The following is an 18,657-nucleotide window of genomic DNA, read 5'->3' on the forward strand; positions in this document are numbered from 1 at the left end:
GTTAGTGTTGGGAGTGGGGCCGTGTTTTAACAGAAAATCTACCCTACCATCTGCCTAGAATAGCTTGGACTTTCTCTTGCTTTAAGAGGCAGCCAGGAGGGAAGACCAAATGCTCACTCAAGAGCAGTGTACTGCTATTACTCTGATTGTTTGGTCACCATGGGATTAAAATATTAAAACGACTAATCTAATATGGCAGAGTGTCAAATGCACTGAATACCAGTCCTCTTGGAATCAAATAAAAGGAATTCTTGTGGGATATAAATAAATAAATCTTTGCAATACCAAAAGTTATCCAATTGAGAAACCAGCTCCCAGTGTTCCAGAAACAAAAATTCTTATTAATAGTAATCCAGAATGTGCTCCTAAATACAGAGTATTCCACCAAAAAGCATAGGGTCAGATATAAACTATATTAAAAAAAAAAAGATGTAAAATAATGCTTAGCAGCTGACACCTATATACCTTCTTTCATGCCACAATGACTCCAAAATATGAGCTAACAAAGAACATGGCGAAACCCTCAATTCAGTTATGTCAATGGTATGTTAGGAGCCAATAAGCACTGAAGAAGATAAACTGCTGATGCTTTCTTAAACCAAATAATCTAGCAGAGGGACAAGGAAAGTAAATAATCTAAAATCAGAATAAGGTAAACGTTATATAAGGATTTTTGGAGAAGGAAATGGCAACCCACTCCAGTATTCTTGCCTGGAGAATTCCATGGACAAGAGGAGCCTGGTGGGCTACAGTGCATGGGGTTGCAAAGAGTTGGAAATGACTGAGCAACTTTCACTATATAAGGACTTCAAAGAATTTCTGTGTAAGTTTAAACGAAGGGGTGTGCATGTCTACTTATGACACAGGATACATGGAAAAGGCATCACTTGAGTTGGCTTAAAAGAGTCAGTAAATTTAAAAAACTTAAATTTTCAACAGAGTAATGATAGGCATGTAGTTTTCTAGAGTCAGAGTACTATTAGGTTCATGGTGAAAAATAATAGACCTATTTTTTCCCTCCTCAGATACCTATTTCCCAGATACAACCTCTTTCAACTTTATTTTGCTGTTCACTTCCACACTGCTTATATAATATGCTAGACTGTCCAATTTTAAAATGTATTCATCAACTTTCTAACAGGGAAGACAAGGACTTGGCTCTCTTCTGCCTTTGTTCTCTGTCTTTTTGACTTCCTCCTCCTCTCCTGCAGTTAGTAATTCCTTCTTGGTGCCAACTCTGCCCTTTTTAACTATGCTTATTAGTTTATGTTCTATTTATTTTCTTACATGTCTGTTTACTCTATCAGACTGTGCTATATTCATCTTTGCATATCCAGTGTATAAATCAGTGCCTCCTCCTCTGTGGGAACTCAAATTTGCTGAACTGAATTAAATTCAAAGTAATCTGCCAGGGTAAAACTTGATGAGGTGCCATCTGTAGACAGCCATCAACAACACAACCATGGTTAACTGACACCACAAGGGCTAGTATGACAAGACTAGCTCAGAAATACGGAAACTACTTGTCACCAAAAATAGATTTATAGACAAGAACAGATCCTGTCAATTCTAACACATGAGAATATCTCCGAGTACTCAGTTCCCAGAAGTTTTGCTTTGAGTCACTGGCCTTAGGTAAGCTGCTCAGGCCTCATCCTCAACACACTAAGGAATAATATTTAGAGCTTCCTCCTGGATCCACTAGACAAGTTGTGGTTGTTTTTTTTAAAGCCACTCAGCTATCTGAAAAAATAATTCAGCAACTCAGATATAAACTTTTACTCACTTTAGTAGAGGAATAAATCAAAGCTCTATTGTAGCAAACCTGGGATCATATAGGAGACAATTCAGTGACTTTAAGGTTTATGTTTAAATAAAGATAGCAAATACTCAGAACCTAGATCACTGCCTCCCTTCAGGGTCAGGGACAACTGAGCCAAATAAGAGAAGTAAATAATCTAAAATCAGAATGTGGTTAATATAAGGACTTTAAAAGAGTTTCTGGGTAAGTTTAAGTGAAGGGGTTTGCATGTCTACTTAGGATAGAGGATACATGGAAAAGGCATCACTTGAGTCCTGCTCCTTGCAACAGTCAAAGCTATAGCAAACCAACATGCCACTGAGGGCATAGACAATGAGATAGCATTGTTTATACCCCAAATTTATTCATTATATCTTTTTTGTGTTGCATCCTTTGAGACACAAATGCTTGCTGAATGAACTGAACTATCCAGTAAGCAAAATATAACACTGGCATATATGCTTACGAGAATCATTATTATGTTTTCCATGAGTCTAATGACCTCTTAATATTTTTGTTAAGACTTTCTTTTTTAAAGAGTAGTTTAAGGTTCACAGCAAAACTGAGGAGAAGGTATAGAGATTTCTCTGTATCTCTCTAAAGACTTTAAATTTATTTTGAAGTAATTCAGACTCAAAGCAAAGTTACAAAGATACCGCAAAGAATTCATATATACGCTTCAATCAGATTCCCAAAATATCATTATTTCTCATATTTACTTTATCATCTTTCCATATATGTTTTTTCCTGATCTATCTATATAGTCTTTCCTCAACTTTTGAGAGTAAGTTACAGATAGTGTGTCCCCTAAAATACTTCCATGAACATTTTTTAAAATACAAGAACAGTCCTTTATATAACTATGCTTCAATGATAAAAATCAGGAAATGAACACTGCTAGTATTATCTAAAATTTACAATCTACAGATTTCATTCAAATTATGCCGTGTTCCACTAATGTCTATAACAAAAAAAGGAAAGAAAAAAGAAACAAAGGAATAAAGAAACAAGAAAAGAAACAAAGGGGGAAAGAAGGCACCATGCTTTAGGAAAAGGAGAATAGCAGTGAAATAAAAAAGATAGGGTAAAGGATCAGTATCAATAAAGGGAATATTTAATAGGCAAACATATACTAGGTAAAAAGTACTGAAATCTGAGCTAGGTTATGGCATTCAGATAAAAAGAGAGAACAGAAACAAACATTGTATAAGTAACTTTCATAGGAACTGGCAGCTGAATTTGAGAGAGAGGATAAAATTTTAAAGTGGAAGAGTCAAAAAACTCCAAAATTTTCATTCTGGGTGAGGGTAGAATTATGTTAACATAAACCCCAACTGGAAACAAGTTTGTGTGAAGGAAAATGAGTTCAGTTCTAGACATATTAGGTTTGAAGAAGACAGGGTATCCAGGTGGAGGAAAGAAAGCTAAGTGAGGATTTGGCACTTGGGAGAAAGACTGAGAGCTAGAGGTACACCTACACGGGATCCACTTCCACATACTCTCCTATCAGGAACCTCTTTCCTGAGAGAAAAAAGAGAAGACTAAAAACAGGATTCTAGAGAAGGTCTATGTTTAAGTAATCTGTGCGTGTGCGTGTGTGTGTGTCTGTGTGTATATGCCTGTATTAAATAGAAGGTTAGACAAAAAGACCTAGTTAGCCTTTCTACTTCGCAGATCCAATTCAATGACTTTAAGTAACTATAAAATAGAAATAATGATGAGTGAGAGTTATGCTTAACCATTATTCAATTAAAATTTAAACTCTAAGATTTTTTTTTAATTTGGAAGCTATAATATTTCCAACAAAACTTCCTTAGAAAACAAAAAGCATTTTTTGAATACCAATGGTAGTAACTATGCTTGACTCTAGAGAAATCTGAAAAAGAAAAGATGAACCCCCAGAGGGCTAAGGAAGGGAGGATAGAGCTTCATTTCTAAAGCTTACTCTCTCCAGATTCATACAATGAAAATAACTTAGCAAAGTAGATTTTAGGTTATTAGATTCTTGGTTCTGTGTTAACAGTAAAAAATTTCTTTCATGTATAACTTCTTATAAAAATTCGAGAAGAAATTAAGCATATCTTCTAAGTAGAGGATGGAGATTTTATCTTATTTGAAATGATGATTCACCCCTCTTTCAAATCATCAATTTCATTACAGAAATAAAGAATTTAATCCATAATACAGTCAAACCTAAATTAAGAACACTTATTTAACGTTGTCAAGCATCCTGAATTGTGTCAAACTAAAATGTTTTGTTTTCTTAAAGAAGAAAGAAAAAACTGTTGGGGTAGAAAAGAAAAAATAACTTGGGGGTGGTGAACATCAATAAAAACAGCAAAGCAGAAATAAAAACCTGAAGATTAAATTTAATGGGTAACTTCCCATTTTCCAACTGGAAGCTTTGAAAAAATCCAGACTTTTCCACGATAAAGCTAGGGCACAGAGGCAAAGCAATAAAAAACAAGAGATGACAAGAAAAGTAGATAGGAAGAAGAGAATCATTAGATAGCGAAAATAGAGGTGAAATGAGTGATAACTATGGTGATAAAGAAAAGCTCTATAAGAAAAACTAAAGACAGGACAATGTTTCCTTTTGCTAGGGAAAAAAAGTCACTTTAAGTTCAAGAGGCAATTTAATGACCTTATTTTCAGATGAGTAATTTGGGGGCCTCAGGTGGTAAACCTCTAAACCTGCATCATCAGTACCTGGTGTGTACCACTTAGGTGTGTATTACTTTAGAGTTACTCACAGTTTCTGAGAAAAGTGATCTGAAACCTCAATATGTTGAATAACTTATTTTTAATACATTAATTATATTCTACTTTATTCTAGATTTTATACTAAAAAATTATTACACAAATTTAAGCTGTTTAAACTCACTTTAAAATTATGGATAGGGGACTTTCCTGGTGGTCCAGTGGTTAAGAATCCGCCTTGCAATGCAAGGGATGTGGGTTTGATCCCTAGTCGAGGAACTAAGATCCCACATACCCCAGTGCAGCTCAGTTTGTGTGCTGCAACTACCAAGTCCTTGCACCACAAGTAGAGAACCCCTGCACCACAATGAAAGATCCTCCATGACACAAGGAAGGTCCTGTGTGCCACAACTAAGACCCAACACAGTCATGTAAAACAAATACATTTTAAAAAACTATGGATAAAGCACTAGAGTAAGAAAACCTAGACTATACAATTTGAGCATTTCAATAGTTTGATTTAAAGGGTTAAAATCTATTTAGTGTTTATTAAATAGCATGCAATTTAAATGTGAACTTATTAAATTCTTATAACTACATGATGAAAATGCTTTTGGTGCAATTACTCAGATGATTATTAAATTCTAAATTCTGTGGGCAATTTCTTTTTTTCAATCAATTTTTAAAATTTTATTTATTTATTTTTGGCTGTGCTGGGTCTTCATTGCTGTGCACGGGCTTTCTCTAGTTGCAGCAAGTGGGGGTTACTCTCCAGCCGTGTTGCACAGGCTTCTCACCCAGGTGGCATCTCCTGTTTCAGAGTAGGGCTCTAGGGCATGCAGGCTTCAGGAGCTGCAGGCTGCAGGCTTTAGGGTGCGGGCTCAGAGGTTGCGGTGTACAGGTTTAGTTGCCCTGCGGCATGCAGATTCCCAACCACTGAACCACCAGGGAAGTCCTCAAATAATTTTTTTAATTGAAGAATTAATACATTCACACTGTAAAAAACAAACTAAAAGCCTAAAATAGTCCAAAGATTCACTCCCCAGAGGCAGAGTGGGAGAGGAGAGAGGCAGCAACTACTTTTTTTGGCAGCATGCCAAATATCTAATTAAATAATGTGGAGGGAAGTGAACTGAAAGTTGTTCAGTTGTGTCCAACTCTTTGCGACCCCATGGACATCCATGGAATTGTCTAGGCCAGAATACTGGAATGAGTAGCCTTTCCCTTCTCCAGGGGATCTTCCCAACCCAGGGATCGAACCTAGGTCTCCCGCATTGCAGGCGGATTCTTTACCAGCTGAGTCATAAGGGAAGCCCAATTAAATAATAACTAAAGCTTTATTTTACTGGGTTTTAAGATGACTCTCAGTTTCAGAGACATTATTATGTGAAAAAATATGTATCTTAATGGATGAAATAGGATATATGATGTCTCACTTATTGTGTTTTTCAGAACTTAATTGTAGTTTCTAAGAAGTAACACTATTTTATCTCTATCGATGGGCTTCAAATAGCCCCTTTAAAACTACCAAATATAGAAAATATAGTTAGAAAATCATCAACCATACACAAGTTCCCAAGTAAATCCAGATTCTCTAATCTTTCCATTGATCTAATCCTGCCCTTAAAGTACACTGCTTTAATTACAGTAAGCCTTGACATCTGGTAGGAAGAATTCCTCTGTCCTGTTTACCTTCAAAACTATCTTAGCTATTCATTTGTCTTTACTCTCTCAGGTGAATTTTAGAACCATCTGTCAAGTTTCCAGAAAAAACATCCTGAATTCTGATCCTAATACTCCTGGATATAATGTAACTACAATTATATTAAGTTTATAGATTAAATTTAATTAAATTTATAGATTGGGAGAATTGACATCTCTATACTTTTCAGCCTTCCCCCTATGAACACAGTATCTCTTTCCACTTTTTCAGTTTTTTTATGTTCTTCAATGTAGTTTTATATTTTCCTTCATAGAGCCTTCTACATTTTTTCTTAAGTTTTATTGGTAAATACTTAATAGTCTTCTTGTTTCTCACATAAGCATCTTTTTAAAAAATCACATTTTATATGTATTGTCAGGATAAAGAGATAATATTGATTTTTCTGTGATGATTTTTTATCAAGATTGTCGAACTCTATAAAAAGATGTGAACTCACTTTCTTGGGTTTTCTACATAGGCCACTGCAATGTGTCAACCTGACTGGGCTAAAGGATGTCCAAATAGTGTTTTACATTATTTGTAAATAAATAAATTTAAAAAAAATGTTTTACATTACCTGAAACAATGTTTGGTGTGCTATAAGGGTATGCTCTAAGGATGCCACTGGAAGAGATTATCATTCAAATCAGGAGACTTAAGTGAAGAAGATCTGCTTCACCAATGCTGGTGGGCAGCATCTAATCCACTGAGGGCCTGACTAGAACAGAAAAGTGGAAGAAGGGGGAGTCCACTGTCTTTGCTAAGACCTCCTGCTGCTGCTCTAGAACATCGGCGCCCCTAGTTCCTAGGCTGTCAGACTTCCTTCCCCACCTTTCTCAGACCTTGGGACTCAGACTGAATTATACCACTGGCTTTCCGGTTCTCCAGCTTGCAGTTACTAGATCATGGGACTTCCTCGCTTCGATAACCAGGAGAGCCAACTCCTGCAATAAATCTATTCTTGATCTCTCTCTATATCCTATTGGTTCTATTTCTCTGAAGAACCCTAATTAATACAACTATCCATCATCCCAGTGGATGATTTATAGCTCATTTGTCAATTAAGTTTGGGACAATTTCAATACCTTTATAGTTAGGGACATAGTAGGGGAAAATCTTTTTTAATGACCCATGAAACAATAAAAGACTATGGACTTTCTTAATCCATCACTATCAGGGTATCTTGGGCAAACTGATTCTCTTTGTATGTTACAGGCCAGAAGAGGTCACAACTTCACAGTGAAGTCTCTGGCGTTACTGTTTGGGTAAACGGGTGGCATAAGAAGGTATCATTTTTTTCCTCAAAGCACTGGATATATTTGTTTGAAACTTTTAAACTAATAACAGCATTCAAAAACTATTTCTGACAATCAGATATTACTTACCTCTTTGATAGAAGTAAGCATCATCACTTACAAAATATTTCTTGTGAAATAAATTTAACCCTTAATCTGATGAAGTTGTAGTACCTACCCACAAATTTATAGGAAATATAGTGAACAGAGGAATACACAGGATACAATCAGCAAAACAAAAACTATATGAACTCTACAGGGCAAATGATATGGTATTTCAAAAAAATAAGCTACAAGGAAAATAAAAGGAGGAGGAATCTTGACACAAAAGAAACTTGAGCTACATCAAACAATTTCGAGTTAACTGAATCCAAAGTGTCAAAAAAATAATTTACAAAAAAAAATTAATGGTAATAATTTATGAGACAATCCAGGAAAATTGATGACTGACTAGATAGTTGATAATATTAATAAACTATTAATATTTTAGGTATGATACTGTGTACTGTTTTTTACAAAAAGAATTATTACATTTTAGAGAATATAAAACATTTACAAATAAAATGATATAATGTCTGAGCCTTCCTTCAAAATAATCCATTGGAACCTGGGAAATAACACAGAGGAAACAACATTCACTGTAAGTGTAAAACAAGTACATGGGGTTTCATTTCTAGGTTTGAAATTTTCCGTAACAAAAAGTTTTGGAGGAAAACACTATTTCTGAAATTATAGCCCCCAAAACTGATAAAAACTTGTAACTTGTTTTAAGAAGGGAAAAAATAGAAAGAAAAATCAAAGTTATATAATATTAATCACAAATATTATAGGTTTATGCATAACATTAACAAAATATTATACTATTTTAAAATGTTGGTAATTTTTCTGATAAATAAGTTTTTCTATAATTTTAATAACACTCTCCAATCCAACATCAGAACTAACAGGCTAAATATATCTATTATAAAAAAATCTAAAACATGGGGCAGGATAAACTATAGGTATGTACTGACATTCAGCATGACAGTGAAAGTGAAGTCACTCAGTCGTGTCCGACTCTTTGCGACCTCATGGACTGTAGCCTACCGCGCTCCTCCATCCATGGGGTTTTCCAGGCAAAAGTACTTGAGTGGGTTGCCATTTCCTTCTCCAGAGGAATCTTCCCGACCCAGGGATCAAACCCCGGTCTCCCAAGTTGTAGGCAGACGCTTTACTGTCTGAGCCACAAGGGAATTCAGCATAGTATTATTAAAATCAAGAATGAAAGAAGTCTATGATCAACAGGGAAATAATTAAATGAATCTAGTAGCCAGGATTTTGGGAAGCCACTAAAAATGTAAAAACTTCATAAAGGTACTTAAAAATACTTATAAGATTTGTAGTCTTAACATCTAGAACATGTGTAGTACAGGTTTAACATTCATTAAAATGCAATGTGGAATAAAGTAGAATAAAAATAACATTTATGCATATTACAACTGCAGCAGTGTTACACTATAAACAGACATAAAACAATATTGAAATATAAAAAAAAATTTTATGTGAGCATGCTGGGAGAGATTTTTTTCCCTCTGTGACATATTTTCATAGTTACATGCTTTTATTTTTAAAAATAAATTTAATGTTTTACAAAGTACACAATAGAGAGCATCTAATAACATTAAAGAGATTAAATCCTTTAATCCCCTAAGTCTAAAATATCATTTTAGTATATCATCAACAAAAATTATTAGTGAGATATTTTATATTCCTTTTTCCTACTAGTCTTTACAATTCACTGTGTATTTTACACATACAGAACATCTCAAATCAGACTAGCTACATTTTAAGTGCTCAACAGCATATGTGGCTAGTGGCTGCTGTAACTGGACAGTCCATGTCTAAATAGCACAAACTTTAGCATTCATACATTCAACAAGTATTGCATTCTAGAAATGCTTTATTTTCTTTACTGATAAAACTATCCTGAGGCAAATACGTCAGAACGTTAACACGTGTCCATTCTTGCTAGTGAATATATTTTCTTTAAAAATATTCATTAAAAAGTACTTTTCTGAATTAATTCCCACCCTCCTACAAATAGAAAATAATTTACTACCCAAAGTCTCTAACTGAACACCTTTGAAGTTACCAACGTTCCAATCAAATTAGACATGAAAGTAACAATTTATCTATTTAAATTATCTATTTAGCAATTTATCTATGCCACTACACTTATGGGTATAACTTATTTTAAGACTTTTAGAAATATAAGCTATTTCTTCACAACAGAATCATCTTCTCCAACTCAGTTTTTCTAATTTGGAGTGAAGCAGACCTGTATATTAAGGACAGGTTACTTTTGCTTTTATCTCTATAACATTCTATCCCTGTAATTAAAATCTAAAAAATTCATGTTTAATTTTGCTACTAATTCCTTAACAGCAGCACACCATGCCCACTTCTACTTTACAGGAATAAGCTGTCTTTTGACGTGACTGTAACATGAAGGGGAGGAAAAAGTTGTTCCCCTCAAATGGTTCTCATATTTAAGCCTTAGTTCCTCTTTTAAAGGGGCTTCCCTGGTGGCTCAGATGGTAAAGTCTGCCTGCAGTGCGGGGGGGACCTGGGTTAGATCCCTGGGTTGGGAAGATTCCCTGGAGAAGGAAATGGCAGCCCACTCCAGTATTCTTGCCTGGAAAATCCCATGGACAGAGGAGCCTGGCAGGCTACAGTCCATGCGGTTGCAAAGAGTCAGACATGACTGAGCGACTTCACTTTCTTCTTTCACTTTCCTTTTTTAAAACAACCTTCACTTTTGAAAGAGATCCATAATGCAATTGTATCCATAGTAACAAAAAATATTTCCCTAGTTAAATAATATATAGCAGTGGGAAGTAAAGAATAGACACCTTTTAAAGTAACTTGTGCTTTGTCACTCAGTTGTGGCCAACTCTTTGAGACCCCGTGGACTGTACCACCAGACTTGTCTGTCCATGGAATTTTCCAGGCAAGAATACTGGAGTGGGTTGTCATTTCCTTCTCCATTAAAGTAGTTTAGATCCAATCTATGCAGAATGCTAATTTATTAGTACTGGATTTATCGATAACCCATACAAACCTTATATATCTTAGTAATAGTACTTTGCGTAGCTTTTTAAGCACTTTAAAAATCAGTGTATCATTTGGTGCTCAAACAATGCATTTATGGCACTGTTATTTACTACCTGTTCATAGGATAGAATCTAATAAATAACCACATCACAAATTTTAACTTTCTCATTTATGTGGTATTTTAGGAAAGTATTCTATAGTATACAACAATATGTATATTTAGAGTTCATCTCTTCCAGAAATCCTAAAAATCAACATAAGCCTAAGAAGTAAGAATTGAACTGACAATGTAGAAAACTGCTTTTGGAAGAAAGAACAGTTTATTTCAGGACAGTTAAAATTAGCTATTGCATTCTTCTAATTTTTCTCCCTAAGCATCAGTACAGAAACATAAAATCTAAAAGAACATTCAGCTGCACATTCTGGTAACTGGATATTCTTCTCCTATTTAACTAAAGACCAAATGTTTTCTAAGCACTTAATTGTACTAACACATTATGGCTGAAGTCACTTGGTAGGGGAAATGTCTTTCTTGCTCAGAGATCTCCATATACCTGTCACAGTACGTTGCAAAGAGATACAGAACAGGTAGTGGAATCCACTTAGTAGCCTTGACAGTAATTTCCAAGAAGAGAAAAGAAATGCATTAAAGAAATTTAAAATGGCCTAACCACTGATTAATGGTAAATAAATGATGGCAATTTTATTGTTTCCCAAGTGTACTCTGATGGTCAGCAATGTTACAGTATAATAATAGAGTGCTCCAGCCATCCAGAGGCACACTGTGCTATTCTCAGCAGGCTCCAAGATGACTGCACCGGAAAAGACAGTTACTACCTTCCCTTCAGTTCAGTTCATTCAGTTCAGTCGCTCAGTCGTGTCCAACTCTTTGCGACCCCATGGACTGCAACACGCCAGGCTTCCCTGTCCACCACCAACTCCCGGAGCCTACTCAAATTCATGTCCATTGAGTCAGTGATGCCATCCAATCATCTCATTCTCTGTCGTCCCCTTCTCCTCCCGCCTTCAATCTGTCCCAGCATCAGGGTCTTTTCAAATGAGTCAGTTCTTCGCATCAGACTACCTTCCATGAAATCTACTTAAAATATGATAAAAATACTTCATATACACAGAAACCTATTACAAATTTAATACTTATTAATTGTTAAACTTCTCTTTAACCTGTGTGTACTTTCAACTTGGAGTTTCACTTCCCTGGTGGTTTAGTGGTTAGGATTTGGTGCTTTCAACTTGGAGTTTCTCCTAGCATTATGTTTCATTTAGTCACTACTATCTCCAAATTTGATTTGCTCTAAAACAACTGCATTTTAAGTGGTAGTAGTGATCTATTATATTGGCTCTTTGCAAACTTTTCTACTAATTGCATTATTTCTTTTGAAGTAGAGAAATTAAAATACATGCAATAAGTGGGATCTGATAAATACTGAGCAAAATAGAATAATTCCTTTCTGACTCTCACATGTTGTTGTTGTTGCTGTTGTTTAGTTGCTAAGGCATGTTGGACACGCTGTCATGCCCAACACTTTGTGACCCTACGGATTGTAGCCCACAAGGCTCCTCTGTCCATGGGATTTCCCAGGCAAGATACTGGAGCGGGTTGCCATTTCCTCTTCCTGGAGATCTTTCTGACCCAAGGGTCAAACACTCATCTCCTGCAGTGGCAGGCACCTTCTTTACCACTGAGTCGCCAGGGAAGCCCAGCTATCACAGCATTGCTGTTGTTATTTCAGTAGCTCAGTCCTGTCTGACTCTTTGCAACCCCGTGGACTGCTCACCAGGCTCCTCTGTTCATGGGATTCTCCAGGCAAGAACACTGGAGTGAGTTGCCATTTCCTCCTCCAATCACATGTATACTCTTCTAAATTTTATGGGGGGGGGGGGGGGGGGGGGAGACTAGCAAAAGTACTACCTTGTCTAGCTACACCAAATTACCAAAGTGATCATTTCAATTAAATTCTCTAAGAATGGGTGTTGCTTTATCTTTAAAAAGTCAGTTGAGATGAAGAAGAAAAACATTTTCTATGTCACGTGAAGCAAAACTGGCTTGTACTAATTTGGGGCCAACAGTAATGTTCTGGATAAGATATGCTTAATGGCAGAAAAAGAATACATTCATGAATAGACTTTTAAATCTACCTATATCTATGCCAACATTAAGCAAAATTATCATTTTTCAGTGAACTTCATAGTTTCCAAACTACCTTCTATCTGTGTGCACCTATTCCCCACTTTAAGCAGTCAATGCTACTTAGTTTTTCTTGCCAATCTCCCCACATTAAAAGAGAAAGAGATCTAATCTCATTATTTGTATTATTCACATCTGTATATATATGATTTCTAATGCTGCATTTTAAATCTCTTATTCTAATTGGAAACATTTCATTCTTGTTTAAAAATGTTAAAATATAACCAAACAACTGGAGAGTCTGAACAGAAACCAATTCTTCTGAGAACAATAAACAAATAAACAAAACAGAAAACCAAAAATAGGTAAGGAGTACCATGTATGTTCATTTACTTTAATTTCAAAGGTGTTATTCCTGACAGGACAAATCTAGAATATGCAGTAAACAGACTGTTTTGGAATTAAGAAAGCTAGGGGTTAAAATAAAGCCAAAATCCTCCCAACAGCCAAACCAAACACCAATCTTTCTTTTCCTATCCCCCAGGGTGTCCTTGTGGCCTAGAATAATACATGCCGTGACCTAGTCAACCTATGGCTGACAGAGATAGTACTTTATGTTGGATTTATGCTGAATACTAATGCAGGATCTTACCTGTAATGTACATGTGTGACTGCTGGTTTCCTGTATCCAAGGATCCAGGTTTGAATATCTATGGGTTCAGCTTTGGGATAAGCTATGGTTGTATCTATTATCCACTGGAGGCCTTTTGATTTGTTGTCTGAGAACAATATAAAATTGGATCAATTTTTATATTATTTGCATCAAATAACATTAAAAAAAAACTAACCTGCAGCAAGCATATAAAGTACAAAGCATCTTGCAAACATCAGAAGCTAAAGTATCACATCACGAAAGTGAAAAGCAGACCTCGAAACAAACAAAAAATCCATTCACTAAATATAACACAAGATAATACAAAAACTAAGATTTGTGATACTTGGAAGACATTAATAAATATTTTAATAAGGCAGTAAAACTAAGCATTTTATTGACACACATGATCTTCAGTTGCTGCTTTTGTTCAAAACCAACAACAAAAAACCCCTCCCATTATGGCAAGAGTTATAGAAAAATAAAGCAATAAACCTGTCCATCCTGTGGTAGGAACAACAGGTGGTAACCGCTGTTGTGAGAGGGGCTGGGGAAGTTCTGCTTACTTCAGTCCTCTGCACGCTGCTTCTGTTCCCAGCTCAGGGTACAAAGTTGAGCAGGAATTGAGAGGGGAATCCTCACAGAGAATGCTAATCGGTAGACTTTATAGTGTAAAGGTCTATCCTTTGTTTGAAGTAATTAAAGGATCTTTAAAACAATAAAACTTACTTTTTAAACATAAGGCCAAATATACAGAAGGAATCAACAATATCTTACTTAAAATGTCAAATAATTAAAACCTGGCCTAAAATTCTTTTGAAATTTTAGATAACATTCTAAAGGGGAAAAAATACTCATATAAGAAATAAGTTTAAAAAATTTAATTTTTAAATAATATATTGCTGAAGGAATAGTGTTAGGTAAAGAGAGACATTTTAACAAGCTACCCATGACATATAGGCTGAAATGTTTGGGGCTAAAGTGATGACTGCAACTTACCTTGAGTTGCGTTAAAAAAAAAAACAAAAAAAACCACCAAGATGGACTAACAGACAGATAGAAGGATGGAGAGACATGTGATAAAACAAATACAGTAAAGTGTTAACTGTAAAATCTAGTTGGTCTGCTAACTGCAAAACTGCAAAGTTCTTTTAATTTTTATGTATGTTTAAAAATTTTTATAATAAAATGGTTGGGAAAAATCACCAGAGTTCAGTTTAATATTGATTAAATCATACAAAATGAAAATACTAATCCTTTTAAAGTTAATTAGATACAATTTTATTTTTACATGTTTATGCTTACATGTTTAAAACCAACATGAAGGCATGGTTTGTGTTTATATAGAATAAAATACTAAATAGTGAATATGAACACTAAAAAAATAAAATAAAATACAAATACCAAAACAGAGAAGAAAAGGTAAAATATAAGTAAAACTAGTTTTGGGGTACACAGTTTTATAGCATTTCTTATGGGATTTTTCCTAATCTACTAGAATAAAAAATTTTTTTTTTTCTTGACAGGTAAGAAGTGGATTTATTTGGAGAGATACACATCCCATAGACAGAACGTGATCTGTCTCAGAAGGCGAGTGCAGCCCTGGAAGAAACACACTCCACAGAGTGTGGGCCATCTCAGAAGGTGAGAGGCCTAAAAATTTCAACTAAGGGAAGAAAAGTAATAAACAATTTCACTTTGGTTATAAATAGACTGTTTCTCTCCAAAAGGAAAAGAAAACAAAACAAAACATTTTTCTTCCCTTGTGTGTAATCAATATGATAAGTACCCATTCCTTTGGGACCTAGACCACTACAGAATACTGACTGGGTAAAACTATTTAAAAACAGCAGCCTTTATTAGTGCAATTAATCCTGTTTGGAAGACCTTTGCCTTCAAGCTTTGGCTTGGCTGACATTGCTACAGTGTCTCTGCAGCCGTGAAGCTATTCCGAACCTTCCTTTTCTATTAAAAGACTCTTTCAATTTGTCTTTTTAATAGATGATGAAAGATCAAGAGAGCTGACTGCCAGACAGCTGTTTGGAAAAAACAAATAAAAGAACTCAGCAAAATCTCATGGCATGATTTTTATATCTGACCCTTACTGCCATCTAAAATAACACATATTTCTGAGGGTCCATCATTTCCAGTTTTATTTTATCTAAAGACTATTAAAAGAAATAGCAAAATGCTACTAAGGAAACAGACACGTTGTCTGTACAATAGATGCTGCAGATCTGCATACCTCACCAGACTATCTGCAAGAGAGCTGCATCTTTGAGGGTGATTTACTTTTTCCTGGTCATAAAAGTAGTATGTAATATTTTTTTTCAATTCAGGAAAGTATTAAGAAATGGGGGAAATTATCCATAATGTTACAACTCAGAGAAGCAATCACTAATATTCTGGAATCTTTCCTTTCACAAATTTTCTACTGCCTTATTATTTACATATTTAAGCTCATACTGTTTACACAAGAGTTGTTATGTTCCTCCTACTCCATTAATATTATAGAGCAGAAGCATTTTCTAAGTCCATAGACATCATTCATAATGGCTGTGTTGTATTCTGTTAGATGGATATTTAATAATTACGTATCTATTCTCTCTTCTGGCTATTTCCAATTTCCTGCCATTTGACATAATTCTGTGATAAACTACTGCGCCAGTATTTCAGATCAGGTAAGTATTATATGCAGTGGAGTAACTAATCAAAATTTTAAGACTTTCAATAAATATTGCCCAAACGTATTAAACTCATTCTTTGTATTAAAAACAAAAAAAAACTTTCTAAATTTGATAAATGCAATATATATATAATTACAATTTCATTTGCTTATAGTTTTTCAAATTAGTCATTTCTATTCCTATATCTTTTAATATAGTAATTCCACTTATAGGAATTTACACTACTTACATGCTCCACAAATGTGAAAAGATATTTACAGGGATGGCAGCTGAAGCAGTGGGGATGCCAGGAGAAAGGTATACAGGAAGGGAAAGACACCTTTGACCTTATATATTCCTATACTATTTGAAAAAATTACTGTAAGCATGGACTACTTTGTAAATAGTAACATTAAAAAGTTATATTTTCAGGACTTCCCTGGCAGTCCAGTGGTTTAGGATGTGCCTTCCAATGCAGGGGATGCGGGCTCAATTCCAGGTTGGGGAACTAAGATCCCACATGTGAGCCATGAGCTGCAACTAAAACCCAACACAGCCAAACAAATGAATATTTTAAATTATATTTTCATCTTCTTCCTCAGTATTATTTCTATTCAACAAAATTATAAATATAAAAAAGAACTCCAGAAAAGCCTCTAATTCCAAGAAAAGAAAACAACGCTAAAAACCATCATACCTAACTCCTTAGTGTCTCCTCCTGCTGGACTCCCATTTTCCTGTCGTGCTACAAGTGCACGCAAAATAATTTTTGTTGCCCCAACTCTCGGCAAAGTGACATGTGTAAGAAATGGCAAGTTATTTTTCTTGGCAAATGACTGACTGGTTTCTCGCCTCTTCCTGAGGAAGCCCCCTTCTGGAAATAGAACAATCCATTTTCGATCTCTGCTCCTGTAATTATTTTCTAGGTGCTTCTTAAGAAGAAGAAGCTGTTGGTCACGATGAGATTTTCCCTAGAGGGTAGATACATGTATAATAAGTATAGGCAAGTTTGAAATTTAAAGACCATAAATGCTAGAAATTACTGCTTCCAGAGTAAATCCCAAACACAGACTAGAATAGTGACTTCCCCCTGCACCCTGTTACTTCCCCTTTTGACCACAGTGGCAAAAGGAAGTTATTAACACTTACATAAATAAACCCTTCTCTCTGCAGAAACAAATTGCTCTAATTGCCCCTGAGAGTTTATTCACTCATCATTAGTGAGTATTTACGGAGTACCTACTACTTACTTGCCAGGCACGTCTTTAGAGATAGAAAAGTAAGACACCCTCATGGAGGATTCATGCAACTGGTGATAAGTGTTAGGAAGAAGAGTAAGAGGCTGGAGAAATGCAACAGGGTCGGGGGAAGCAACTCCAGGGAGGTGAAATTTAAGCAAAGAGCTGACAATGTGAGAGAATAAGCCATGTGAACATGAGTGGCAGAGACAAAAGTGACAAGGACAAAAGAGACAAAGGGCCCTGAGGTGGGAGTAACCTCGGCATTTCAGAGAGCATGACAAGGTCAGTGTGGCTGAGAACTGCAGAGAGGTGGAGATCATATGAGAAAGGCCTTGAGTTTGGTGAGTAGTAATTTGGGATGGGATGTCATTAAACAGTTTTCAAAAAGGGAAAGTCATGATCTTATTTACATTAAATATCTTCTGGCTCTGGTGACAAGAAGACTGCAGGAAATAAGGAGACTGCTGTAGAGTCTGGACAGGGGAGTTTGATGAGATTCAACTACAGGATATAGATGAGAGGTGCATACATTCAGGAAAAAGTCTAAATGCTAACAGGATGTTCTGATGGACTGGGTCTCAGTTGTGAGGGAAAGTAAGGAAAGAGGATAACTTGGATACTGAAAAAAAGAATTCAGAAGCCTTTTCAGGAAAGTCCCAAACTTATGACTAAATATTAGAAAGGTTCTTCCTTTCAGTATGATCAATTTGCTAGTAATTTTCCAGCCAACAAAATTACAGAAGCTCCCCCAAATAATTTGTATGCTTTCAGTCTTTAAATTATTCCAAATGCAAAACAAGTAACAATTTTCTTAGCTGATTTATGGAACTGATTATGATTAAACTTTATTTATTAAGTTCCCAAGACTACATGTAAACTATTTTTAATATCCTTGGAAATATTTTATTAAAAATGTCTAGTAACAAAGGCCCAAGAGATTTTAATATTAATTTTTTTTTCTCTCTCTCTTACCCTCAAGTTATAGATTTTAATTACTATCTAACAGGGAAAATATATTTGCTCTTTCTAAGTGAATTTCTAGGTCTCTCCAATAATCTGAAATATGGTCTTAAGTATGCAAAACACTTTAATAAAAAAAGGAAATGTTTTGGAGTACATTATTTTCTATTTTCAACTCCTCAAAGTTCACTGATAATTTAGTTTAATTTAGCCTCTTCTTGAGGCCTAAGGATCATCATGGTAACAAGGTCAACTGTTACAACACCATAAATTCAATAATTTCCTCAGATTCCTAAGCAGTTCATACAGCTTTTCCTCTGGACTCCACCCAGACTGCTTCAACTGTCAGTTCTGCTGTCTTTTCCTCCAGCGACACTAAGATGTTAGGTTAGTTTCTTCAT

At 35.3% G+C, this 18,657-nt stretch overlaps 1 protein-coding gene across 3 annotated transcripts in view; it reads right to left on the reverse strand.

The window, feature by feature from the left end:
* The window catches only part of LPGAT1 (lysophosphatidylglycerol acyltransferase 1), an 80,047-nt gene that overhangs the window by 16,984 nt on the left and 44,406 nt on the right, over nt 1-18,657 (reverse strand). For all 3 annotated transcript variants that reach the window (XM_070473901.1, XM_070473903.1, XM_070473902.1), the window contains 2 exons: nt 16,753-17,026; nt 13,390-13,516 (listed from right to left, as the gene is read on the reverse strand). In XM_070473901.1, coding sequence (XP_070330002.1) covers nt 13,390-13,516; nt 16,753-17,026 — 401 coding nt within the window. The remainder of the gene's footprint in view (nt 1-13,389; nt 13,517-16,752; nt 17,027-18,657) is intronic.

Source organism: Odocoileus virginianus, chromosome 11 (assembly GCF_023699985.2).
Source record: "Odocoileus virginianus isolate 20LAN1187 ecotype Illinois chromosome 11, Ovbor_1.2, whole genome shotgun sequence".
NCBI lineage: Eukaryota > Metazoa > Chordata > Mammalia > Artiodactyla > Cervidae > Odocoileus > Odocoileus virginianus.